Here is a 21,182-nt window from a genome sequence, read left to right on the forward strand (position 1 = left end):
ACTGCCCATCAAGCCATCCCCGTGGCATGGCTTGATAGACTGCCTGGCCGATGGCAGTATGATGTAATGCTGTGGCACTATATCATACTGCAGGAGCAAAAAAGGGAAAATAAGAACAATACAGTTTTACTAATTGTTGAAAAAAAAAGTAATAAAAAAGTTTTTAAAAAAAACCCTTTTGTTATATTTACAATAAAAGAATCTAAATTATAAAACAAAAATACATATCGTGTATCGCTGCGTCTGTAAAAGTCCGATCTATCAAAGTAACCCATTATTTACCCGGCACAATGAACGTCGTCAGAAAAAAATAAAGACTGCCAGAAATAGGCTTTTTTGGTCAGGGGCGACAAAATAAAAATGGAAAAAAAAAACAGGGACGCGTCATTAAGGGGTTAAAAGAATTGTCCACATTTATTTAAAAAACAATAATAAAACGTCTGGGCATGCAATAAAATAACAAAAGTAATTACCTCTCTTCTTCCCCTAGGAAACTGCGGTAACGACCTCGCTGTCAGCACAGACTGGGAGTCAGGTGACCACTGTAGTCGGAGGTCGCAGCGTCCGTTCTCCGGGCATCAGCGCTCACGTCTTGGGTGCCAGGAATTCGGAACGGTGACGTTGCAGCGTCTGATTGGCTGCAGTGGTCACCTGACTTCTGCTAGCTGCAGAAAACGGGATCGCCATAGCAGGCTGTGCGCCGTTTACCAGAGAGAACAGATAGGCGACTATGGTTTAGTGTAGTGCAAAGCCCGCCCCCTGCTTGTATCCCATGGGTGCACGCCGCATTACCCCCGCGTCGTCCGCGCTCCCGGCGCTTCCCTCGACGCTCCAGGCACTTCCCCTACTAGCTGGAATAGGGAAGTGGACGCCGCGCCTGCGCAGTGCGCCCGGGCTGCTAGTATAAGTGTGATTACAGGAGTGCCGTAGTGTGGTCAGTGCTCGTCCGCTGTGGCTGGTGAGTCTGCTAACGATCTATAGCCATTATTACCCGGATGTGCTGCTGTCCGTTAGTGCAGAAGTGTGCAGGGGTCACGTGTTCTATTATCAGGTGCTTGCAGGGCTCCTTTCTTATAAAGCATTCTAATCTTTCTGTTCTGTTCCTCCTCTTGAGTTTATCAGAATTTCCAGACCCTGCAGTAACTTTTGCGCTAGTTATGAGGCCACTTGTGACTCCTGATCTCCCTGGCAGCTGCAGTTCCATCATGATGGGTGACTTACCACCTGCTTTGCTGCTGGCATCTTCCTTTGGATGGGGTTGATTAAAAAGCTGCCATCCCTATACATGCCTATATGGGCGGCCGGGGGGTGATCACTTGTGGGTTCTGTGAGACGGACAGAACTGTTGTGTCATAATAACCCGTGGCATTTGAATGGGCTTGTAATGTGATACTTAATGCGATTGTATGTTTGTTCTCTTTTTGTTTTGTTTCCCCTGGACTGATAGTCTGAGGCGCCTGCACACAAACAGGTCAGATACCACAGTGGAATCCAACCCCGTGCCCGGCTGGTGACCCCTGTACCTGTACGGAATCTTCTTAATCAGTACTGCGGATGGTCCGCCAGTACTGATGTTGCTGCGCTGTTGCTAGGCGATGATGCGGATCCAATGACCAGTTCACAATGATGATCGCGGACGGGCCGTGGGTCGGACAGCTTCCACTGACTTCAATGGAAGCCGTCCGCACGGAATCTGCCTAAAAATAAAGTATGCTGCGATTTATTTTTGTCCTGCGATTGATTTCCGCTTATGTGCGTGAAAAATCGTTTTTCCATCGCATGCTATGGGCGGTATTTGCTGTGGACGCCCGTGTTAGACAAATTGCTGCATGGCCTATTTTGGTGCGATTCTTCTGCAAAAATCGTGTTTTGTTTTTTTTAAAATTTTTAAATAAAAAATTGTAATCTGCTTTTCATGTGAGTGGGTTTCATGTAAAGGCGGTTTTCTCACAAGTTACCATGGAAGCCCCATGACAAAAAAGACAAAGCAAAAACGAAAGTACATAGCGGTTAAATTTACGCAGAAAAGTGTTTAGTTTTCCACTGCCCAGGATCGCAGCGGTCTGTGTAAATATAGTCCTATGTTAGTCCTTAGCGGACATATTTGATCAGCTATGTATGTTAGTTCTCATCTTGGTTATCAGCACGTCTCGACTACCTTGAAGCGCGGTCCATATAAGATGAGGCCAGTTTGGCGCCACGTCTGTAGCTGTATGCCAAGGCATGGATGTGCGGATCTTTTCCTGAGTGGTGTCACACCTGCGGCAAAGATTCAGCTTCATGCTCCATTCGGGGAACAGAAAAGGGCAATCCCTGCTGCTAAATAGTTCTGTCTCTAGACAGAGTTGGACGGACCCCCATTGACTATAACTGGGTCTGCCTGCTTTCCAAACAGCTGGCAGGCTTCTGGACGGGTGAAAAAGCGCTGCGTGCATGGCTTCTTCTTCTGCTCCTCTCAGCCATGTCTGCAGTGGGCTCCACCTGGTCGGAGATTCTGGCACAGATGTGAGACCAGCCTTCTGCTATTTTTGTGTGTGCTTTTGACTTGGAGGGTTTTCACAAGAACTCTGTACTTTCCGGGTCATGTGACTGCTGCAGCCAATCACTGATCAGATGTCCTGGTTAACAGCGACCAGGAAGTATAAGGGCTCATGTCCACGGGCAAAAGAAGAATTAAAATCCGCAGCAGATTTTAACTCTTCTGCCTGCGGATCCGCATCCCATAGGGATGCATTGACCACCCGCGGGGTAGATAAATACCCGCAGATGGTCAATAAAAGTGATTTTTTTTTTAAAAAAAATGGAGCATGAAAAAATCTGGACCATGCTCCATTTTCATGCGGGTCTCCCGCGGGGACGGCTCCCGTGGGCTTCTATGGAAGCCGCCCGGATCCGCGGGAGACAAAAATCAGATTTTACTCACCCGCTCCGTTTCTTCTCTTCGCCGCCGCGTCATCTTCTCCCAGTCGCGGCCGGATCATTTTGCTTCGGGACGGCGCATGCGCGGGGCACGTCACCGACGTCATCCTGCGCCTCCACCGGGCCGAAGAAAGAAGATCCGGCCGCGACGCAGAGAAGATGACGCCGCATCGAAGGAAGTATCCGGAGCGTGCGAGAGGTAAGTTTATTCTTATTTTAAGCGCTCATGTCCGCGGGGCAGGAGGAACCCGCTACGGATTCTCCATGGAGAATCCGTAGTGGGCCTGATTTTTCCCCGTGGACATGAGGCCTAAAGTGATAAGCAATTTTAAGGAATGGGAATACCCCTTTAGGCCCCCTGTCCACGGGGTAGGGGGAATATCGCTAGCGATATTTTGCCGCAGGGGAGAGAACTGACAGCTCTCAGCGGTGAACCTATCTGACATATGGGCTCACCGCGGAGAATCGTGGCATGCCGCGATTGGAGTCCCGTGAGCTGATAATCGCTATGATTCTCCACTCGTGGACAGGGAACTGCACTTTCCATAGCAATGCTATGGAAAGCGTGCACTGCGTTACTCATGGCGATAATCCATGGACAGGAGCCCTTAAGGTGCCTTTACACTGTAGTCGCCCATAAATGGGTCCTACAAAAGCGCCGTTAGTTGTTGGCATTTAAATTCAGCAGGGCAAGCAGTTAATTCTCATTGGTTGCCGGTAGGTTCAGCCCTGATAGGACAGCAGCACAGATGAGCCGAGCAACCTGATAGGCTGTTAAGCCGTGAGGTGCCAGGAACGTGGAAGCCTGTGATTGGAGCGCCCATTACACCAGAGCAGCGAACAGGAGGAAAGAAAATAAAGAACCGGCATAGGCTGTGAGGTGGCAGTTGGCCCAGCAGTTAGTCCACTAAGTGGTCATAGGGGGAGCCAGGAGGGATTAGTGGCAGTGAAAGCTGTTGTCGGGACATAGGAGGAGGCTGGAGCCCTGTGGATTCCTGTCAGGAGAGTCACCAGACCCTGTGTTGCGTTATGGCCTACTACAGCAGGGTGACGGTGGTGATTTCTGGGGAGAAAGACAGAAAGAGGGATAAGTACCACCAAAACCCCCTTGCCATACACCATCCACTATTGGGATTTCCAGGGAGGCTATTTATGTCAGGAGGCCCTTCAGCGTCTCGCCCACCTCATCCTGTCTTCTCATATTCAGGAGAGCTAAAGCTCCAAATTTCTGTTAAGGCCTAATGGTCCACCAATGTCTGCACGGAGGCCAATTAATTGGAGACCAGGAGTCAAAGCCATACCTAGGCACAATTACAAGGCTATTAAAGGGAAGGCCATTCAACTAGCTCACCAGTTTGTGGATTTAAGGGACTTGAAGTGTTTCATCGCTGCGGATTGACTGTACTGTACACCAATAGAATTTCTGCTATTATCTCTCTCACAAGAGGGGGGGAAAAAAAAATAATTACGTTTATTTCCCTAAACCCTGGCTTGGTGTGATTTATTCGTCATCTTCATCACCCATTACATTTCATGCTGTAAAGCACTGGCGTCATGAACAAATTAATAGGAATAGTAAACCTCTTCCGCAACAACACCCATTTATCACGCCACGTGGAGGCTGTTGGTGTGGGATCTGCCAGGCGGACACCAGGGGACAGCCGCCAGTGTAGGAGGAGGAAAGCAGACCCCCGTCACCAACCGCCACTCCACAACAATACGACTGTCAGGCACATAAGCACTCCACAGCCATTCGAGCTCACTGAAATGGAGTGACTACTGAGCAACTTCTCACTTAGTGCCCTGCCTATGGCTGTATGTACAGAGGCTGACAGTCATCCATAATCGCTCTTTTGAGCAATTATTCAGGCGACTATTGGCCCTTATAGATTTTAATCTGTGAAAGTGGCCATTTTTGTCATTTGTGTGTTTGCCAAACAGAAAACTGTGCATGAAAGGGGTAGTACCGAGATTGAAACTTATTCTCCACCCACAGAATAGGGAATAACATGGCCACCTAGGGAGTATTGGTATAGCATAATACACTATTACCATACGCTGGTGCGTGTTTAACTTCATTTTTGAGGTAGCATTGACTTCTGCTTCTTGGTTTCATAGGAAAAACTAATATAAAAGCAAAACCTGCTGACAGGAATTAGAACTAAAGAACAATTCCTCATCTACTAAGGCCGAGGTCACACGGCTGTAAGCATAAAAGTCTGCCTATCGTCACGTAGGGCAGCAAAATTAGGCTGTCATCGCAGTACATCTCATGCACACTGTCAGGCGCAGTCCACCTGAGTTTTCGTTTTGTTTAGATTTCCCGTGCCGTTGCATATGGCCACCTGCAGACGGGCGGAAATTCCACGGTTGGATTCCTCGCAGAATTTCTGCCCGTACACTCCTGCATAGGATTGCATTACAACATGCAATCCTATGCAGACGGCCGCAGTTTGTCTGCGCGAAATCCAGCGCAGCACACAAGTTGCGGCATGCTCTAATTCTGTGCAGGGCTTGCAAAACCCCGCACAGAAACGTCACTCACCGGCCGCCGGCTCCGCTGTGTGCATGCCCCGGCAGCCGGCACATGAAAGAGCCAGAGCTGCGGGAGCGGGTGAGTACGCACAGAATTCTCGCAGCCGGATCCGACCTGGCCGTCTGCAGGCGGCCTATGGGTGTGCATAGAGAACAGCTCATGCGAGTTGCTTTAATAGATCGGACTTTTAAAGAAGAAGCGGCAGCAATACCCTATATATGTGGGGGTTTGGGGTTTTTTTTTTGTTCTTGTTTTTAATTTATTTTAAACAATTACCTTTTTATTTTAATAATTAGTAACTTTCTTGTTTTAAACACCTACTTTTAGCGTGCGTGTTATAATATATATATATTTTTTTATACTCGTCTCAGAGGGGACAAGAACTTGCGATGCTTTGATTGCTCCTGCAGTATGATGTAATGCCTTAGCATTACATTATACCATGATCTATAAAGCAATCCAAAGGCATGGCTTCATAGGCATTCTACTATGAGAAGGCCCCCAACTGCCATGACGCCGGCGTGGGGGAGGCATATAGGACCCCGTAATATCGGTTGGGACTTAAATGCCGCTGTCAGAATTGACGGCGATATTTAAAGGTTTAACAGCTCAGATGAGCTGCGCGGCTTATCGGAGCTTTGGCAGGCGGGTGCTGGCTGTAAGAAACAGCCGGGACCCGCGTTGTATGGAGGGGATCCACCCGCGATTTACCTTCAAACAAACCTTGACCGTGCAGGACATAACTACGTCCTGTAGCGTTAAGGGGTTAGAATATCCAAATATAGTACCATGTGAGCAGGAGTGATTCTTAAAACCATTCTTCTTAACCCCTTGGTGACTAAGCCCGTTTGCGCCTTAGTCAACTATCAGGAGGTAGAAGTTTCTAGGAAGAGCAGCATAGCCACATAACTGTACAGACTTCGTTACCTCGCGGCAGATATAATAGAGAAAGGGGGAGGGAAGTTGCACAAGAATTGTCAGGAGCTTCATAAAGTGTTTCCATAGATGAGCAACAGTACACAAGCTTCATATTCCCCTTGTACAATGTCCGGCACTAGTTCTAGTGGAGCACACCTCCACTAGACTCTGGAGCAGTTCAAGTGTCTGGATTGATGTATGAGGTGTCACTAAATCTGGCTGTAGTGGATGCCTGGAGAATGCCATCTACTGCAATGAAAAGCGCCCACTGTAAAATTTGGTAGAGGAGGGTTAAGGGTATGGGTCTGTTTTTCAGGGTTTGAGCAAGGCCCTTTATTTCCATTGGAGGGTAATGTTAATGCTACAGCATGTAAAAACTGTAGACAATTGTATGCCTTCAACTTTTTGGCAACAGTTGTGGAATGCCTTTACCTGTATATGCTGGCGTATAAGACTACCTTTTAACCCCGAAAAATCTGCTTTGCAGTCAGGGGTCGTCTGATACACTGGGTATACAAAAAAAAGCAGTACTCGCCTCCCCCAGTGTTCTGCAGGCTGTCGCTCCCTCCTTGTCCCATTCAATATTGAATTGCTGTGATTGGCTGACGCTGCATGAGTTAGCCAATCGCAGCCATTCAATGAAGTCATTGAATGGCTGTGATTGGCTGACAGCGCGTGTGTTAGCCAATCACAGCATTAGCTTTCTGGAGGCGGCGATTTCAAGCCCCGCCTCCAGAAAGCAATGCTCTGTCGGGGATGAGGAGGGAGTGACAGCGTGCAGCAGCACCGCATAACAGGAGAAGGCAAGCGCTGCTTTTTTTTTTTTTTTTTTTAATTTACACCATATTACCGGCGTATAAGGTGACAGTTGGGTGGCCATCTTATATACGGTATCCCAGCATGACTGTGCTCCATGCGCAAAATTTATTAAGTGTTTTAAGAGCTTGTATTCACCCAAGTTCCTCATACCAGAGTTTACACCTGAACCCCACAGCTCACACTCCAAGATCTTGTGGAAACCTTGCTTTAAAACAAAAAATAAGTGGAGGCAGGTATAGCTATAAAAGGAGGCCTAACGCCACATGGCTTTTGGAATACGGTGTTAATCAAAGGTCTCATGAAGGCTATCTATACCGCGCCTACTACCATGCTTACAATGGGTTCACACTTTGTTATAGTGTGCACCCAGCATTTCTGTCCCGTGGGGAACAGTCTAGATCACGAAAAACACCATGCAGACAAAACCCTGGATAGAACTAGTAAAACTGGGACCAGATATGCCAACTTGGGTCTCCGTTGGACATGGTGTCCACTCTTTTTCATATTGGACTATGCTATTCTAACCTCCAAAATAAATGGCAACGAAAAGAAATATTGTCAAAGTTTACATCTGTCGTCTCCATTTGACCAATATAAATCTATGGTTCCGTCTGAATTTTGGGGGATTTAAACAACCTCAGGACAAAGGCCGGGTGCATAGGAATGCAGTGTTAACTCAGCATTAGCATAGAAATACTTCCCCAGTGACTGGGAGGTGACTTGTAGAGGCAACCCTTCAAAATTTAGGGAAAAAAACACCTTGTTAAATTTTTGCAGTCTGTATTTTAAGATAGTCACAGCTACCGTATATATTGGACTATAAATCTAATCTTACCACAAAACAAACTGGGAAATCGTATTGACTCGTGTATAAGCCAGCCCCCCCCCCCCCCCCATCCTTTCCCCTGCAGTGATTTTAAATTTAAGCCCTTCCCTAAAAAACACCCCTAGTTGTAGTAAACAAACAAAGATCCATGCTTGCCGCTGCCGGTGCTGCGGCACGTCTAGCCACTTGGGTCACGTCACTGTAATGAAGTTCTTTGAGAAGGTGGGGATTTAAAATCCCCGCCTGCTGAAAGGGCTGCGTCTGATTGGCTGAGCGCTGGGACCAATCACAGGCAGCACTCAGCTGTCATTCAATGAATGGCTGAGCGCTGCTTGTGATTGGCTGAGTGCTCAGCCAATCAGACGCAGCCCTTTCAGCAGGTGGGGATTTTAAATCCCCGCCTGGTGAAAGAACTTCATTGCAGTGACGGGACCCAAGCGGCTAGACGCGCTTGAGCCCCAGTGGAAAGGAAAGTATAGGGTTGTTGGTTTTTTTTTTTTGTTTTTTTTTCTTCAAGGAATGATTTTCAGGGAAGGGCTTATATCTAAAGCCCTTTCTCCGAAAATTACTGCAGGGGCTGCCAGTAGACCATTGCTTTCAATGGGGCTGCCAGCTGCAGTCACGGCCCCCATTAAAAAACAATGGTGCATGGGAACCTCACTCGAGTATGAGGGGGGGGGGGGCTTTTTTCAGCATTAAAAAAATGTGCTGAAAAGGTTGGCTTATACACGAGTGTGTATATATATATGGTATGTGGAATACAAGAAAATATTACCCTTGTGCTAAGGCCGGTTGACCAAGATAAGAGTTTCACTATTTCAAAGTCTAGGAGATAAGCAACTTGAACTATTACTGCAAAGCATCAACAAGAAGTCTTGAAGGAATACCTGCAATCCCTATTATTGTATACTGTATGCACACATATCGTGTCCACCAATTAATACCAACATCAATCTAAACTGCTTTGTCCAAGTCTGAGGTCCACAACCTTTGTACCTTGTAAGCAAAATTCAACTTTATTGATGTCTAGGAACCATAAAAAGTATGTTTAACCCACTTTCTGTAAGTTGTCGTGTACATGAAGAACAACATTATTTCTGGCAATTGTGAGAGTTGTATGTGGAAATTTTAACAAGTAGAACACTTTTCAGTCTCCATCTATAATGGTCAGTTTTCCCTCAGCTGGTGGGTGGAGACCAGCTGTAACTTTATGTAAGATACGCAGCACACAGAGCTGACCTTACTCCCTTATCTCTCTATAGCACACCCTCAAAAGCGGCAGCATGGAGGATCTTTTACAGCAGTACTGAGCAGTGTAGATGTGAATCCAGCACTGAGGTGTGATGTAAAATATACTACAGTCTTCAGCAGCTTCTGTGTGCGTGGGTCTCTCTAGCTACTTCTCCCTCTCGATAGACTTCTATGGAAAGCATGTAAACTCATGGCTTAGTGAATAAGTCAACTTGAGATGGATTTTGGCATTATTTCAGAGTAACTGAAGAGTGTAGGAGAGGTGAAAAGGGTTTCACAAATGAAGGGTATTTTTATAATATTTGCTTTCACTAATGATTTATGCAATGGCTGTGTCAATTTTAAACATTTAATCTGTAAATCCCCACAAGTATGTAAAATGTGCAAATGTTTGACAGATGGGCTGACACTGGAGAATCGTAGCATGCTGCGAATTGCCGGCCATGAGCGGAGAATTGCAACGATTCGCTCATGGACAGGGGGCTGGCACTTTCCATAGCAACGCTATGGAGAGCTTCAAGCAGAGTGATTTGCCGGCGGAATCACGCCCGTGGACAGGGGGCCTAAAATACTGCCTATCGTTGCGTATGGCAGCAAAATTACACTGTTATGCGAAGTCCAGACACTTGAACTGCTCCAGAGTCTAGTGGAGGTGTGCTCCACTAGAACTAGTGCCGGACATTATGCAAGGGGGATATGAAGCTTGTGTACTGTTGCTCATCTATGTAAACACCTTTTATGAAGCTCCTGACACAATTCTTGGGCAACTTCCCTCCCCTCCCCTCCCCCCCCCTTTCTTTAATATATCTGCCACGAGGCAGAAAATGAAAACAGTTTAGAAAAATAGAAAATGTTCCACTATTTGGTTTTAATTTAATGGAAAAAACTATTTGGTGATTATAGTCCCTTTTTTAAAACTGAATGTTGATTAACTGATTTGCTCCGAGTAGCACATTTCGGAGAAATGGTGCAGCTCAAGAGAAGTATTGGAGACAAGAATGGGAGGTTCAGATTATGGAGGATGTCGGTTTGGGATCATTAGTAGAATGGAGAACATGGGTAGAGTGGCGCAGCACTGTGGAGAGACGTACTGGATGAGTGATAAGTGTAAACTTATATTCTTAAGTGATGGGCAACCAGTGCAGTGACTGACGGTGGAGGTATCGATACAGCGGATGGATGGAGAAGTCTGGTTACTGTAGTCATAATAGACTAGTAATTATTAGGAAATTATTGTACCAGTGTTTCTGGTGGCGCAATGCGCCACACAGCTGTGCTACATGGTACATCCATTGTGATCCCCACACACAGCTCTACTACATGTATCCTGATTCGCACACACAGCTGTGTTACATCCATGCTGATTTCCAGATATCAACAGCTTAGCAGACTCTTGGATACAGTGATGAGCCCCTAGTCATGTGATCCCTGACTTCACTCACACAGATGATCACGTGACGGTGACGTCATCACAGGCCCTGGTGGCTGCTTTCGGCTTATCCAGTATACAGTACTTTCTACCAAACTGCACAATGGCTCCTCCCACAGCAGTGACATCACCACAGGTCCTTCAGCCCGCCGGATCTCTATCGGGACATCTGACTTGTGTCTGAGATAACTGCTTATTTGTATTCTCATTTTGTTTTTGTCCTCCCCTTCCAAGAGCCCTAACTTTGTTGTTCTTCTGTTGGTCAGGCTCTGTTTTTATATATGTTGTAGGACCTGTGATGACGTCACCAGGGGCAGAGCATGAGAATCACCCACACACAAACCTACATACTCATTGTCAAGTGGTCACTAGTAGTTTGATTGGAGAGAGGGGAGACTAGTAGAGAGTTACAGTAGTTAAGATGAGGATGAATCGGGGAGTCAAGTTTCTACTGTTTTCACAGTAAGAAAAGAATGCATTCTGAGATGGTTTATCTATGGCGTAAAAGAGAGATTGAGTCAAATATGACCCCAAGACAGTAGGTGTGCTGCCTAGGAGTTATGGTAGCACACACTGAGATGGAAACACAAGAAGTTCAACTTTTTTTTTTATTTTAAAAGCTTCTGTTTCAGATAGGGGGGCACTATGTTAGGCAGCGGACAGTTGAAGTGTGAATATGAAATATTGAGATAAAATGTTGCTCACTATGAAGCAGCAGCCACTTGGTCACATGCTATACAAACATACTTTTTGGTAATGTAAGGGTGGTTTCACATCCGCATTGGAGATTCTTGCCGAATGTGTAGTCACAGCAGCACTCTTTAAGGAAACCCCAACTTTGGTGGAGCAGTAAAGTGGACGCTGGAAAAAGCAGTCCTGATCCAGAGACCCAAGTAGAATCCACCAAAATAATATGCCAATAATCGCTGGAAACCATCAATTTGGGAGAGAACTGCCCCATGTACATGCTGCCGCTGACTGGGCATTGGGTGTGAAATCACTCGCTTGTTGGAGTCTCTCTGGTTTTTTTGAAGAACTAAAAATCAAGTGACTGTCGGGCTGTGAAAACAGGCAGTCTTAACTGCCTGTTTACTGTGAATGGAGGCGAGCCAGTATGATATTACAGGAGCAGTAGTCAGGTGGTAGCCCAACAGTTGTCCTGTGTAGAGGTACCTTTTTAGGCTGGGCTCACACAAACTGACTTGAATTGTGGATTCCACGATTGCCATCTGTGCAGAAGATCCGTGGTAAAACGCTGTTATTGAAAGGCATATATTCTCAAATGTTGCTTCACACTCTGGGTACGAATTGCGCATTCCGCGAGCGGAACAAAATTGCAGCATGCTCCGTTTTAGCGTTTATTCCACGTGGACTGCCTCTATTGAAGTGAATGGGTGCGTGCGTCCCGCACTGAGCTATCACAGTACTTGGCAAAGCCTGACTAATTCTGCCACGATAGATTAGAACATAGAAAGCTGTACATCCGCGTGGAAAATGGCCCACATCCATGACCCTATGCAATTACTTTCCGAGATGGATCGCAGGTCTTCCGCTGCAGATATCCACTTACAAAATCCAGCCCGTTCGTGTGAGGCCGGCCTAATGGCAATGAATTTTATGTATTTTTGTTTGCTTTTCATGTTTTTCTTTTAATGCTAAATTATATACTTTCTTTTTACAGTTTTTCACCTCACAAGATCCCCTACAAACATCCCACCATGAACTTTTTCTTGGAGACCTTGAAAGTTTTGTTTCTTACAATTTATTTGCTCTTCGAGTCTATTATCTTATGGTTTATTCCATCTCGAAGAAAGAATGTCTCTGGTGAACTAGTGCTCATTACTGGAGCTGGAAGTGGGATAGGACGTCTGATTTCACTTGAGTTTGCCCGCCTCGGTGCTACTCTGGTGTTGTGGGATATAAATGAAGAGGGCAATAAAGAAACAAGCCAACTGGCTAAGAAAAATGGTGCCGTCCGAGTACATACTTACACATGTGACTGCAGCAAGAGGGAAGCTGTTTACAAAGTTGCGGACCAGGTACCTTCTTTATGTTTCCCATTTTTAAAAATGTTTGTTAGGAATATATATATATTTTTTTTTCTACCTGGTTTTTAGGAAAAGCTAAATGGAAACCAATATGGTGGTGGTTGCCATAATACAAACATATGAACGTTGCCTTTTGCAGTAAGCGGTCTGGCTTTAGATGCTGGGGGGACACGGGGAGTTGGTCCAGTGTGACTCACTTTCAGATAGAGAGTAACCTGCCGGGCTGAATCATATGTGGCTAATGGGTTGTAAGCTTGCATGGTGCACCAGGCGTATCAGTGGGACTCGGCACCCCTTGTATGTCATCCGTGTCTAAGTGTAATACTAAGAAGCCACTCCCCGCCTATAGCAAAAAAAGGAGCGGTAGGCGTGTGACTAGTTGTTCACCAGTATCTTGCACTTGAGCAATGCTCCTACACATGGCAGTCTGCCTCTGCATTCTGCTGTACCTACCCTTGTATAGCTCTGTGTGTATGTAGATAAATATGGCCGCTTGCAGTAATATTTGATACAGTAAATACGAAAGGTTTGTCCTCAGGCTTTTTAGACTTCTAAACCCCTGCAGGAGATGTACTGAGTAGTCTAGACATTCAGGAGTTTGAGGGCTGCTTGACGACTTTCTCATGTGATATCCCCAGGAAATATGACTAAGAAGTGACTGACTAGAAAATTTGGCTTCGCAACCATTCACTCAATCGGGAATTGATGAGCATTTTGTTGTGGATTCTACACCAAAATCCTCACTGACTCTTCTAACCCTCCATCAGTGCAAATGTGGACTTTTCCCCTGTATGCAAATATAATACGGGAGAAAAAAATGCAAGTAGACCAGCGTCACGCAGATTGGTGATTGTAACCTTAATATAAGTGATTACAATATCAGAGCAAAGGGAGAATTTAGTGCAGAAAACTGACCACTTGAAAGGAGGCTCTAGTACCCTGCTGTACCGCCTCTAGCTTGGATACAAGATGTGATACAGACGGGCATGGAGGCTCTAGTACCATGCTGTATCGCCTCTTGCTTGGATACAAGATGTGAGACTGGGGGCATGGAGGCTCTAGTACCCTGTTGTATCGCCTCTAGCTTAAATACAAGATGTGAGACTGGGGGCATGGAGGCTCTAGTACCCTGTTGTACTGCGTCTAGCTTAGATACAAGATGTGATACATGCAGGCTCTAGTACCCTGTTGTACCGGCTCTAGCTTAGTTACAAGATGAGATACAGGCGGGCATGAAGGCATACAGGTTCTGTATGGTAATCTGCAGTATATCGCTCCACATCTGCTGTAACTGAGCCTCTAGATCGTGCAAACTCATAGGTGTCCCATACATGTTGGCGATAAACCTGGCAACTGGGCAGGCCATGGAAGTGTGACAATGTTGTGGAGGCGACCCTTGCTGTGTGTGTGTGTGTGTGTGTGGCTGAGCACTATCCTCCTAGAAAATGTCTTGCAGGTCTTGCCATGAGAGGAACACATGTGACTGCAGGATGTCCTGAACATATCGCTGAGCTGTCATTGTCTCTCATACTACTTCTAGGGGTGACCGGCTGTCATATGCAATTGAATTTTTATCCCCACCCCCCTTTCCTCTGGTTTTGGAAAAGTTAAACATTCACACGAAAAGCATTGCCATCCTAATCAAGAAGCCCTATACCCAATATTGCCACAAAATAGAGCTGAGTAGCAGTTCCAACACAGCTTCAGGTCAGAAGTCGCACTGTGTACAGAATAGTCTTTTTTTTTTTTTTTTTTTTACAACTTTGTGGCTCTTTGTGTTGAAAGCATTAAAAGACTTAACATACTGAGAATAAATAGAATGGAAAGCCCTCATATCGAGTTTCAACCTGGTCTGGTAGTAACTTAGATGTAATTAACTAATGCTTGCATGCCGTGGTAGCAGAGGAGTCTGGTTTGAGCACTGTCCCTTATTTGCCCTGCCTAGTTCGTAACTACAGTTATAACACTGTCCTTCGCTTGATACTTGGCTTTAATTGGAATTTTCCAAAAGTGTCTTACGTAACTGTAGTTTTGTTACATGCGTAATTTTCAGACAGAAACCCAATTTAGATCCCTGGCAGAGTTATCCGGCTGTAGCTCTAGAGACGTACTGAAAATTGGCGAGCCTGATAGATTTGGCTTGGTCCTTCTTTTTTCCCTCCCTCTCTTTGATGTTGAGTGCACAACTCACAAATTCCTAGAAAGACAGATCTGCGTAAAACTCTCTTGATATAACTTTTTTTTTTTTTCTTCCAAACTGTGACATGGGAAAATTGTCTCATTGTTTAATTAACATCTACAGATAATTAGCTAATGCAGAGAGATGTTATTTTTAAGGGTGGGATATATTGAACTTGCATCATCATTTGGCGGCCCCTTCTCTCATTTTAATTCCCCCTTTCTTCATAAAGAAACAGCAATTTATTTAAATAAAGCTCCTCACTTTTTGCTTTTGGCAAGGAAAGCCTGCTTAAAACTACGTTCATACATGGATGCAACTAATGTCCATATACAGTCCCAGCATTATAAGGCTTGCCGTATTTTTTGCTCTATGAGACGCACCTGACAATAAGAGGCATTTAGGTTTTAGAAGAGTTAATAGGAAAAATTTTTGAACTGGCCCAAACCAGGCAGGGAGTGAAGTATTACAGTAGGGGGGGGGGGGTGTAAGCAGTGGTACAACTTTGGAATAAGGTATATACCACTAGGTCAACCTGCCATTCAGGATCCAGGGACAGCTGAGTGAGTGTAAATGTAATGGCGGTCATACTACTTGTCACCCAGCTTTTCAGGAGCTGTTTATGCCGTGTTTGACTAGTTATAGCGATGTATGTAGTATAAACGCTAGCAGTTGGCATTCAGAATCCTGGAAAGGCTGAGTTGCAATGTAATCCTTAAGTTGTCGCCCAACTTTTTAGGAACCCTGCATGGCATGCCTCATTATGGTGCTGTATGGGGTATACATCTCAGCACAACTAGACAGTAATCTGCTGGACTGACGTGCGGCTCTCCTCCCCTGCAATTAAGCCGTCAGCTGTGTGATAAGGAGGGGAGTAAAGCCACCCATACCCTGGAGGCAGGGAGCAACAGCAGTTCTAATCAGCAGGACCTATGGATGGCTCTCCCAACCCTGCGATGGAGTGGACATGTAATCCTTATCACACAACTGCCAGCTCCATAGTAGGGGAGAAGAGCTGCCCATAGGTACTGCTGATTAGTGAGCAGTGGAGGGAACTGCTGCTGCCCCCACCCCATGTTAGTACTGGTGGCTCTTCTTCCCTTCTATGGATGCGGTCCCAGCCGACAACTATGTGAAAAGGATCGCATGTCCTTAACACCCAGCTGCCAGCTGGGACCACCTCTGTCTCGGTGTGAACAGAATTATCATATTGTATTTTTGTGCAAAAGTCATAATTTTGCTGCAAGTCCCACTTACGCAAAAATTTGGCTTTTTGACAGGTATGCCGTCCAATGCCACTCTTCTGAAAGAGGGTTTGGTTTGTCATGTATTTATAATTTGCGCCAGAAATCTACATCCATCACTGGCTGGCATAGATTTCTGTGAAGGCTCATGGAGGTGCCAATGTAGGCTCACACCTCTTCATATATTAGATGCATTGTGCATCAACGGAGATAATAATAATCTTTATTTGTATAGCGCCAACATATTCCGCAGCGCTTACATAGACAGGGGGAATACAGAAAGACAAAAGTACAAAAATTACAGAACCACGGTTACAATCGTAATCCGTTGATGGAAACAATAGGGGTGAGGGTCCTGCTCCAAACGATGAGACCAGCATATGAAATACTGCTCTTAATGCACATCAGCATGATAAACATTATCATTGTACATTGTGATGTCTTTCATTCCTCACTCCATCAGGTGAAGAAAGAAGTTGGAGATATCACTATCTTAATTAACAATGCAGGCATTGTGACCGGAAAGAAATTCATTGATTCACCTGATACCCTTGTGGAGAAGACAATGCAAGTGAACGTAATGGCACATTTCTGGGTAAGTGTTTTTTTTTTTTGTTTTTTTTTTGTTCTAGCATGTTATAGGAAGAAATATTCATACATGCCAGAAGTTTCTCCATTTCGCATGTATTCCTAGACCCACATTTGTTTTCTACACATAAGGGAGGTGTGGGGGGGGGGGGGGGGAGCTGATGTGACTCAGTGCCTTGTAGTGCTGGGGGTTCTAGGTTTAAATCTCATGAAGGACAACCTCCTATGCATGGACTTTGAAAAACTCCATACAGATGTTGCCCTTGGTCAAACTTGAACATAAAACTTCTGTACTGCAAGGCACTGGTGCTAAGGACTGATCCACCATGCTTGTTCTTCCTTTAGAGTGAGAAACACAAATGGAATACACAAAGTCTATAGAGAAGTTGACCAAGTTGTCCTTGGTCAGATTTGAACCTAGGACCCCAGCGCTGCGAGGTAAAAGTGCTAAGGACTTAGCCACCATGCTGCCCTTCCCTCTCCTACTTTCTTCTCTTCCTCCTTTTTCTCCTTCCTCCAGAGAAGACTAAGATCTTCTTCTTTCCCTATTCTTCTCTTCCTCTGGAGAAGGAAGAAACTTGTGGCTGAGTGGCTAGCATCATTGCCTCGTAGTGCTGGGCTTCTGGTTTTACACCTGACTATGGATAACATCCGCATGACGTTTGTAAGAATGGGTTGTTTCTCCACAGTCTTCGTCCCTCGCTTTCTTCTCGGAATTTAGCCCCGTTCCGCCTCGCCTCTCCCCATTGCAAATAGTGCAGAGGGGCGGAGAGGAGGCAGAGAGGGGGCGGGAGCTCAGTTCCTGCTCCTGTCTTATCCATCCTCCTCGCCCCCCGCACACGAGGACAACGTATATCGGCTCGGCGTGAAATCCGAGCCGATATACGTTCGCCTGAATGCAGCCTTAGGATCCAAACCTCTACTGTACATAAAGGGTTAACAAACTAGCTTAAGTAACAACTTAAAACGCCACTTTATTTTAATTCTGTTAAGTATCTGTTGACCTAACCCAAACTCAAAAACCCTATTATATATATATTTTTTTTTGTCTATACAGCCTTATAAATGCACCACTGAGACCACATTCCTGACTCATCAGAGAATGCCAGGTTTTGGGTTTCAGATGCCTTTAAAAGTTCTATTATTTTGTCTTTTCACAAGACTATCTTTTATTCAAAATCAATTTAATTGTCTGTATTTCATTTCTTTTAATACAACTGCTCGAAATTTACAGGATTTTCAAAATTACATTTTGTGGTGTCCTCCCTGGAAAAGCCCATTTGAGAATAATCAAGTGAACATGTTTGTTTAGTCAGAAGTATTACACGACATGGTGTAAGCAGCAGATGAAGGCAGTAGTTTTGGGTTTTTTTGTTTTTTTTTATCTATGGCTTTTAAACTGCTTATTGTCCCTTTTTTGTGGCAATGTAGGTGGATTGTTGGGGGGGCTTGGCCGTCCTGGTGGATTGTGGACATTTTTAATGGACCATAATTTGCAATACTTATGATAACAAGTGTAATACTTTGACCTTCCATTGGTGTAATTTCTTCTACATAGATTTTACTGATCCAGTATAAAGCATCGGGCTGTTTTTGTTTTTGTGTTTTTTGCCTTGATATACATTAGTGGCTAGAAATGTATTCTAATTTTCTTTACTTAGACTTGCAAAGCTTTCCTACCTGCAATGATGGCTTCCAATCATGGACACCTTGTGAGCATTGCAAGTTCTGCTGGACTCATTGGAGTCAATGGACTAGCAGGTGAGTAAAAAACCTAGTTGTTCACCTTTTAGGAATGTCACCTCAGATAACATTCTGTGACAAGTAGGTTGGCTGCAGAGGAGACCTGCTTCATGAGGAAGGTGTATGTGTAGCACTGATGTGACAACTAGCTTATATGATTGCTGGGGACAACTGTGATGGCTAGGAAAGGGGGAGAGCACTGCTGTAACTCCCAAGGGGAGCTCTGCTCGGACTAAGGGGGTTAACTTCGAGGAACTTATGAACCCAGGTGTGCATGCACCTAATGAAGTTAACCAGCAGTCTTCCAGTAGTGAATGTAGTATAATTGTTATACTTGCATCCCTTCCCATTTCCCCACAAATCCCTCTTCCTACATAGAGCGAACTACTGAGCACAGGCACATTAAAAAAATGGAGACCGCACAGTAAGGGGGACCCCCTAGACCAGCAGCTATCAGTCCCGGGAGCATTGGGCCTTGGATACTGCTGCAGGATAGAAGAGGTCCACCGTGTAGACCTGAAACCACCAATGGCCAGAGGGGCCCCAAAGAAAAGACCAACACAATGACCACGCCAAATAATCATGCGCTTCTTAGACTTCAACAAAACAGCTCTTATGAGAACGAGAAGCTACCCAATCAATGTCAGAAGCCACAAAATATTGCTGTTTTGAAGGTTGAGTGGCAAATCAAATGTGCGCATTCAACAACGTCTGCACCACACTGTACAGTAAGAATCCACTTCCAGCTATAGCACCCCAAGATCCTTAGTCTTTAAGGAAGATGGCACCTACAGAACCTTTAAAATGCCAGTATCAGCAGAGGCCACCTGGGGGAAATGCCACGATTAGACAAGGTGACTCTTTGCTGCGAAGGAGGGACCGACAAGCTGACTGACAAACCCAGCAGGTGCGACAAGCCGAACCTCATAGAAGCCAACAGCAAGCATCACCTTCACCCCCTGCATGCCAGGTCCAGCCCACCAGCTTACTACCACCCCAAATGCCCAGTACCCACTGAGTATACACACAGAACCACATGACAGGGGGAAAGGGACACACAATAAGGATTGTTTTAAGCTTTCTGGGAATTCTTGGTACCATGTAGAATGCAAAGTATCTGCCAAGACTCAGGTGAGTGGGAAATGTTATTGATTTTGCTATACCTGAGGAGGATGGGGGACACTGCTTTCCCACCCACCCACACCCACACCCACTAGGGGGTGGGGGGAGAGGAAGTCAAACACATTAGAATAGGATTTCTTGTAGAGTTAGTATAATACAGCATTCTAGATTATTATCTGTTAACTTATGTTGTCAACACAGTAAAGGGGCCTTGTGTGCTACTGCCCTCTGCTGGGGTAGATTGCTGAGTATCTACTACGACACAGGCGAGTGGGTAGTGACATTGTTTTTGCTATACTTGCTGGTGTGAAAGCAGCTCCCCGCATGTTAGGAAAAAAAGGAAGTCAAACACATTCGAATAGGATTTCCTGTAGTATTGGACCATTATCTAGAATGTTATATTGTTTTATTGATTTTCGCTGTCAACACAGTAGCCAGAAACCTTAATTAAAGGTATACACCTGGAAACAGCCCAGATGGGCCTCTAAAACGGAGTAACCTAATAGGATACATGTCTAATCTATGCAAAAAGATAAGCACACATGATGAGGCAAGTCTCAAACTATGCAAAACATACACAACGTTCTTGCAGATACAGACGACTCAAAACAGAAAAATGGCATCTCGCTAAAGCTGACTTTGATCTCTGGCTAGATGGGGGGGGGGGGGGGGGGGATCACACCAGAAGTGCATGCAAGCCTAGCTATAAAAACCTGGTAACAAAGCAGGCCGGCTTCTGGCGAGACTAGCGAAAGGACTGAGCCCTAACACACACCATCTATGAGAGACAAAAACTGTCAGACAAAAAAAGCACCCAAGGCAAATAAACACAAAACTAGAAATCCTTTGCAACACTATATAAGCCCCAGACAAACCATTCAGAACGCAGGAAAGAATTCCTAAAAAAAAAAAAAGCTTTGTTGCCTTAAGCCCAACACAACTGGCATAACTAAATGAAAAAATAAGAGGATGAGGTCAAACGGGTAATAACACAACTAGCCAATGGCAAAGCACCACGCCCAGATGGATATCCCAAGGAGTTTTAGAAGCCCCTTAAGCACATTTGCCATGCTAACGAATCTCTTCAATTACTGCAAACTGGAAAGCAGCCAGACCAAGCCAACGTAGCACACATAAAACTAATCACAAAACCAAAAAAGGACAACCTAAGAATCATACTGCCCAATATCACTGATCAACCAGGACATCAAATTATTGTCTAAAATCATGGCTGACCTACTCTGCAAACACATCACCTTGCTAGTAGGCCAGGCACAGGTGGGGTTTGTGAAAGGCCAATTGGCAGCCACATGCATCCACAAGGTCCTGGCAACACTCGATGGCATACAAGTGCGTCCAAATCATTCACCCCAATCTAAGAAATAAAGCCCAATTCTATTGGCATTAGATGCAGAAAAAGCATTCAATAATGTAAACTGGGACTTACTAAACCTGGTGCTAAACAAAATGAACATCGAGGGAACATTTTGTTTAGCACACCCCCTCAAGCCTGCGCACTCCCACAACGAGCCTTTTTTTTAAAAAATTCTACTTCTGATG

At 45.2% G+C, this 21,182-nt stretch overlaps 1 protein-coding gene across 1 annotated transcript in view; it reads left to right on the forward strand.

Annotated features, from left to right (window-relative positions):
• Positions 1 to 820: 820 nt before the first annotated feature.
• Positions 821 to 21,182, forward strand: part of SDR16C5 (short chain dehydrogenase/reductase family 16C member 5) — a 29,442-nt gene continuing 9,080 nt past the window's right edge. The window contains exons 1-4 of the mRNA XM_066578306.1: positions 821 to 958; positions 12,380 to 12,737; positions 16,633 to 16,764; positions 18,419 to 18,518. Of these exons, the coding sequence (XP_066434403.1) occupies positions 12,417 to 12,737; positions 16,633 to 16,764; positions 18,419 to 18,518 (553 nt within the window). The 5' untranslated portion in view covers positions 821 to 958; positions 12,380 to 12,416. The remainder of the gene's footprint in view (positions 959 to 12,379; positions 12,738 to 16,632; positions 16,765 to 18,418; positions 18,519 to 21,182) is intronic.

Source organism: Eleutherodactylus coqui, chromosome 9 (assembly GCF_035609145.1).
Source record: "Eleutherodactylus coqui strain aEleCoq1 chromosome 9, aEleCoq1.hap1, whole genome shotgun sequence".
Classification (NCBI taxonomy): Eukaryota; Metazoa; Chordata; class Amphibia; order Anura; family Eleutherodactylidae; genus Eleutherodactylus; species Eleutherodactylus coqui.